This window comes from Oncorhynchus clarkii, chromosome 22 (assembly GCF_045791955.1).
Source record: "Oncorhynchus clarkii lewisi isolate Uvic-CL-2024 chromosome 22, UVic_Ocla_1.0, whole genome shotgun sequence".
Lineage (NCBI taxonomy): Eukaryota > Metazoa > Chordata > Actinopteri > Salmoniformes > Salmonidae > Oncorhynchus > Oncorhynchus clarkii.
Window position 1 is genome coordinate 21,328,678 of NC_092168.1, and position 6,481 is coordinate 21,335,158.

General features: G+C 42.3%; 1 protein-coding gene across 1 annotated transcript; it reads left to right on the forward strand.

The window, feature by feature from the left end:
* The first annotated feature begins 708 nt into the window (after positions 1-708).
* Positions 709-6,136, forward strand: LOC139380363 (junctional adhesion molecule 2A-like). The gene is made up of 10 exons (XM_071122981.1): positions 709-842; positions 3,255-3,320; positions 3,436-3,546; positions 3,770-3,919; positions 4,029-4,216; positions 4,342-4,450; positions 4,687-4,797; positions 4,889-4,907; positions 5,023-5,062; positions 5,249-6,136. Exons 1-10 carry the CDS (start codon positions 794-796, stop codon positions 5,285-5,287), a joined length of 882 nt encoding a protein of 293 aa, XP_070979082.1. The 5' UTR covers positions 709-793; the 3' UTR covers positions 5,288-6,136.
* Positions 6,137-6,481: the final 345 nt, after the last annotated feature.

The window sequence follows — 6,481 nt, forward strand, 5'->3', positions numbered from 1 at the left end:
GGCTACTGTAGGCTATATCTAACATACATGATAGTAGCAATGACACATTAAAGCTGCAATATGTCACTTTTTGGGCGACCCAACCAAATTCACATAGAAATGTGTGTTATAGTTCTGGCATTCATATTGAAAGAAAGTCTAAGAAGCAGTAGTTCTGTACTGTGTGCTATTTCTATACCTTCCATTCTTACGTTTTGTTTTGCATCTTTTAATTTCGGTTTTGTACACCAGCTTCAAACAGCTGAAAATACTATATTTTTGGTTATGGAAAATATATTTCACAGCAGTTTAGTAGATCGTACAGTGATTCTCTACACTATGCTTGCTTGTTTTGTCACATAAACTGAAATTAGGCTAACTATTAGAATTTTTGCAACCAGGAAATGGTGGATTTATGCATAGTGCATCTTTAAGTCCCACAACTTTTAGAGAACGTTGTGTGTTTGCTGAGTGGTGTATTTTGACGGTATATACATTGGCACATTATTCGTTAATAACGTTGTACATAACCGTTTACTGCCTACACACACTGAAGAGGTAAAATCCTCTTCGAGGAAAAAACGTTTGTCTACTATAGCCAAAATCACAGACGCGTGTGTCGTGGTGAGCGCGCGCCTGAGTATCTCCGCTCGATGAAATGGTCTCCATCGGGAGCGCGCACATAGAAAACTTCAAGAACTTCTGAACGTCTAGAAATGTTTCAGTCTTGTCTGGAGCGAACGTTCTCAGACACTCAAATATCTTTCTAGGTTATTTAAATTCACTGGACACTGTTTACTCGTTTGGAAGAACTATGGACAGCATGGGGATTTTGTCGCTTATCTTCCTCGTCTTGTTGCAGAGTGAGTAGATGGAGATGCAGACTTTTATTTGTTTTATCTTGGCCCAATGGATATTTTGTCTGAAAATACAGTGGTGGAAAAAGTACCCAATTCTCATATTTGAGTAAAAGTCAAGATAGCTTAATATAAATTCATTCAAGTAAAAGTGTAAGTCATCCAGTAAAATACTAATTGAGTAAAAATCTACAAGTATTTGTTTTTAAATATACTTAAGTCTCTAAAGTAAATGTAATTGCTAAAATATTCTTAAGTATCAAAAGTAAAAGTATAAATCATTATATAAAGCAAACCAGACCGCACAATACATTTTACACAATTTACAAACGAAGCACGTGTGTTGAGTCCACCAGATCAGAGGCAGTAGGAATGACCGAGATGTTCTCTTGATAAGTGTGTGAATGGACCATTTTCCTGTCCCACTATGCATTCAAAATGTAACAAGTTGTTTTGGGTGTCAGGGAAAATGTAACAAGTAGTTTTGGGTGTCAGGGAAAATGTTACAAGTAAAAAGTACATTATTTTCTTTAGGAATGTAGTGAAGTAAAAATAAAAGTTGTAAAGTAAAGTACAGAGACCCCCCAAAACTACTTAAATATTTTTTCTTAAGTACTTTATACCACTGTGAAATATGATTTGAAGGGGAGTCAATGAGCTGTCATGCACACTGCAACCTTCATACATATGACTAATACAGGATAGTTGTATTCAATACCATACAGGCTATATGGTATTGATGTTTGATGATTTTCAATCTATTTGACCTTTATTTGAACAGGTTAGTCTCATTGAGATGAACAGTCTCTTTTACAAGAGAGACCTGGTCAAAATAGGAACACACAAAGTTTCAGACACATTTACAACACAGAGCACTACAGTTTAAACACATACGTTTACACAGTAAGCAGCAAGAGGGTTTGGGGGAACTGGGGTGCAAATGTGGGTCAAAACATTGACAGCCTCCCACTTTGTTTTCCATCATAGTGTTTACCATAGCTTTTCCTCTCACGCTGTATGTGTTTGTGTAAGCTATATATATATGCATTGCGTGCATTGTATGTTCTTGTGTATGTGTCGGGATTGCACCTGCATGTTTGGCGTTTTAGGCTGGGTTTCTGTACAGCACTTTGAGATATCAGCTGATGTAAGAATGGCTTTATACATACATTTGATTTGATTTGATTGGGCTGGGAGTGGGTTGGGGTTGGGAAGAGTGGGACAGGAATCATACAGATCTTCTATTTACATTAGACCCTCTGATGCTGTCCAAGCCCAGAGACCCAGAGACTGATGAAAGGCCAGATCTCTGAGGGGCTCCAGGGTTCTGGAGAGCCAACCTCTCTGATGCCTGGTGTAGGCAGGCAATGGTCCTGTTTAATGTTGTCGATAGCCCCTCCATGACCCAGCTGCTAATTGGCCAGAGATGCAATCAGTTGCTATCTGGAAGGGTTACAGACTGTCTGTAGTGTTTGAGGTTGTTCTTCCAAACAGCCATGGGAATCGTTATCACTGTTCACTGGTCCAAAGAAATCTGATGTAATATCAGCAATTACAGTTAGGTTAGATGACTGATGTGTGTGTGTGTGAGGTAGAGAGAGAGAGTCAAAAACCCTATGTTGGTGTAGAGTTACTGTGATACAGAGGGGCTTTGTATAGAGGGGACCCCCCCCCCCCCCCCCCCCCGCACACAAACACAGAGTCAAAAATATTAAGGACAGGGACCTTGAAGTGATAGTGGATGACCAGCAGCCGTCTCCATCTACTGTCTGCGTGTGTATGCACTCACTACTGTAAGTCACTCTGGATGAGAGCATCTGCTGAATTACTCAAATGTAAAATGTGTGTGTCTGAAAGAGAGAGAGTAAACAAATCATCTCCCAGATAATGTTTTCCTGTGTTGATATTTGCGTGTTGTTTCAGTATGTGTGTGTTCCTATGTTAGTTTAAGTGTGTGTGCAGGTTAATCAGGTCATGTAGAGATCAGTGGTCTGCCATCCATCACCTCCATTCCTCCTACACACGACATTCCTGCTGGTAACACCAGGCACCAGGGCATATCTATTCTGTGGGTTTATACCGCCTCGCTCTGTGTGTGTGTACATGTGTTAGTGAGTGTGTATAGTAAGTGAATGAGTGTTTTCATTGTGTGTGTGTGCGTGTCTCTTTGTCTGTCTGTGTCTGGATTTGTGTCTGCTCTTTCTCAAACAAATACCTTCTGAAATACCCCCCTCAGCCCAATCTGGACAAAATCTCAGTTCAGTTCATGTTTACATAAAGTTTTTTTAATTTAAGAAAGAAAGTTAGAAACATTGCTACAAATAGTTAATGTTGAATGCTGCTGTGTGTATTATTTACTCTTGAATCACCTCTCTCTCTCTCTCTCTCTCTCTCTCTCTCTCTGTCTCACTGTCTCAGGTCCTGCCTCCCTCTCTCTGACAGTGAGCACCAGTAAGGCCAAAGTGGTGGTCCATGAGAACACAGGTATGAGAGGAGGAGTTAGATGACGAAGAGAAGGGGAGGGGATGAATTGTGAGAGTTCATGAACTGTTTGTTCACTGTTTTTGTCTCTCTCTCTGAATTTCTCGGTCTCTGTCAGACGCTGTGCTGTCCTGTCAGTTCAAGACAGAGAAGGAGACTAACCCTCGTATCGAGTGGAAGAAGAAAGGGAAGGACATCACCTTTGTTTATTTCGATGGCAAATTCAGCGGTGACCACAAGACCTCCCTCTCTCTCTTCCTCCTCGCCTCTCTTTCTTCAACCTTTTCCTGATTCTACTCTACTGCACCGCTCCACCTCTCCTCCGTCTCTTATCTCTTCCCCTCTAACACCATCTCTTACTACATTCCTCCCCCTCTTGTTGTTTTTTCTTCTTTCCTCTCTCTACACTTTTTCTCTCATCTTTGTAACCCTTGACACCTGTGGTATCCCAGGATCCTTTGCTGGTCGGGCCAACATCGAGGGTGCGACAGTGACGCTGCACACCGTTACCCAGAAGGACTCTGGGCTGTACCGCTGTGAGGTCAGTGCTCCAGCAGACCACACCAACCTGGGAGAGATTAACGTCACCCTCAACGTACTGGGTGAGAGTGTGCGTGTGGATGTGTGTGTGAGAGAGAGATTGAGGGTGTCTGTGTATTTGTGCTGAGGGGCCTTTGTGCTGTCGTTAGTAATCCTATCCTCCTCCCCCAGTGCCCCCCCACACCCCGTCCTGTGAGGTGCCCAGCTCAGTTTTGTCTGGGGCAGGGGTAGAGCTCCACTGTAAGGATAAACTCAGTGTACCCCCTCCTACCTATATCTGGTACAAAGACAACAAGGCGCTGAGCACCACACGCACAACTGACACCTCCTTTAGCATGGACACTGACAAGGGAACACTGGTGAGTAACATGTAATGGAGGTGGTTCACGTGCCTGATAAAAGGCACGTTAATGACGTTCTCACACTGCATACTCTCTTTCTGTCCTCACCGATTCTCTACTCTCTCTGTGTGTCTCCGGAGCAGAAGTTCAAGAGTGTGTCCAAGGCTGACTCAGGCCAGTATCGTTGCGAGGCATCCAACAGTGTGGGGGCGCCAAAGAGCTGTGTGGCCCATCACATGAAGGTCATAGAATGTATGTACAATCCAGTGTGTGTGTGTGTGTGTGTGTGTGTGTGTGTGTGTGTGTGTGTGTGTGTGTGTGTTAGAATGTTTGTGGAAATTTGAACCCTTTCTGTCTTTTTTTCTTCCTTTTTTTCACCCTCTCTCTTTTTTCCAATCATCAATCATGCTTATCTTTCTTGCATTTTTCTGTTCACTCTCGGCCCCTATCCCATCTCTTCGTCTTCGCCTCTGTGCCCCCTCTTTCAGATCAGTTGAGTATGACGACACTGATAGCCGGAGCTGTAGGTCTCTTCCTGCTCGTTGTCATGTGCTGCCTGGGTGTGTGCCTCTGTCATCGACGGGGCTGCTGCAAAAAGCGTGAGCACTTACCACTACTGACTGAGCTTGTGACTGACTGATAACATTAACAATATGTTCTAACTGTCCTGTTCTTCATGTTTGCCAACAGAGGAGCAGAAAGGAAGAAGGTTTGTGTTTCAGACAACCATTCTGGCAACTTATCATTGTGTTTTTCATTAGTTCATTTCATTAGCTCTTTACAGAAAAAAAAAGACAAATAATTAATTGTATTTTTTCTTTTAGCACCAACTCCTACAATACACCTCCTCCTCCCACCAGAAACGTGAGTGTGTTCCCAACCCTAGTTCTTCTACTATCAGTATAGGCTTGGTAGAGAAGTTGTCATGTTTTACATTGGACTGGTCTTTGAGCAGTTGTTGACCACACCACCGTATTGATCAGACTGAGTTGTTGATAATACCAACAGGTCTGTCTAGTGAACTGATGGATACTCTTTCCCTTTCTGCAGCCCAAGAACTACAAGCACACCCAGTCCTTCATGATTTGAGGGTTTCCTTTGTGAAACTCAAATCACACAAAGTCCCCCTCCAACACACACACACACACACACACACACACACACAGTGGATGGATGAGATTGTTCAACATACATATTTTAGCTTGTTTACACCGCCTAGTGGCCAAAGGATGATGCACAATGATATATTTGTCACACAAAAACTGTCACTTGCTGTATGCACTCTTCTCTTTTTGTGCTTTATAGAACATTCTGCTGTTTATGGCTGCATTAATAAGCAACGATGTGTATTATTATTGTTGTTTTACAGAGATGCTTTTATAATTATGTTTTTAAAGTATTTGTTTGCGGCTTTGGATGTAGCCTACAAGGTCTTTGTGTGATGAAGGATATGTGATGTTTGAACAGGTGTCTGTATGCACTGACCATTTTTAGATAGCTAGTTTTTAATTAAAGTTATTTTACCACATGATGCCTTCTATTTGACAAAATGATACGTTTGGCCACGAACCTCATACAGATTCTATTCCGTTTTAATTTACAAGGAACAAAGAGGTAGGTAGGTGCTAAGTAGTCGGCTGAAAAAATTAACATTTGTTTGAATGTTCAAGCTGTTATCAGGCACAGATTTTCCTCCAGTTGTTTTTTACATGATTGAACCACCAGGTGGCGGTACAGTGTAGGATATTTATCTGGGACAGACTGCACAAAGACCTTAGCAAAGATTGTCAACTTGTATACAGTATAACAGTATCTATTAGTGATCTACAAACTACGGCACTATTGTTCATTTTGTTAATTTATTGTTGTTCTGCTGCCTCTACATGTGGGGGTCTTGAACTGTTTTTCTGAGCATTAATTCTAATATTTGGAATAGTTTGTGTGTGTCTCCGCTGCCGTAATCTTGTGGGTGCACATGCACTTGTGTGTGAATGTGGTCTTGCCACAGTGTGTGTGAGCCTGGTCTTGCCACCGAATGTGTGAATGTGGTCTTGCTACTGTGTGTGGAAGATGATGGCTGACAGCCAGAAGCCTGAAACAAAGTCTCCTTAAAGATGTGCCCTTGCCCTGTCTCTCTGTGCTTGCCTCTGTCACCTAGCCTTTAGCCATGCATCACATCACACGGAGAAAACAGACTTTAACTGAGGAAAAAAACCAGGAAGCATCACAATAGAGTGGGGCCCAGGCTCCTGGGACATCACATCTGGAATGTATTCAGCAAGG

What these genes read in the sequence shown, in the direction of transcription:
- LOC139380363 (XM_071122981.1), top strand. Translation starts at nt 794, where the DNA reads ATGGACAGCATGGGGATTTTGTCGCTTATCTTCCTCGTCTTGTTGCAG. An exon ending in GGTGGTCCATGAGAACACAG is followed by an intron (nt 3,321 to 3,435) that starts GTATGAGAGGAG and finishes GGTCTCTGTCAG; the next exon opens with ACGCTGTGCTGTCCTGTCAG. An exon ending in CGTCACCCTCAACGTACTGG is followed by an intron (nt 3,920 to 4,028) that starts GTGAGAGTGTGC and finishes CTCCTCCCCCAG; the next exon opens with TGCCCCCCCACACCCCGTCC.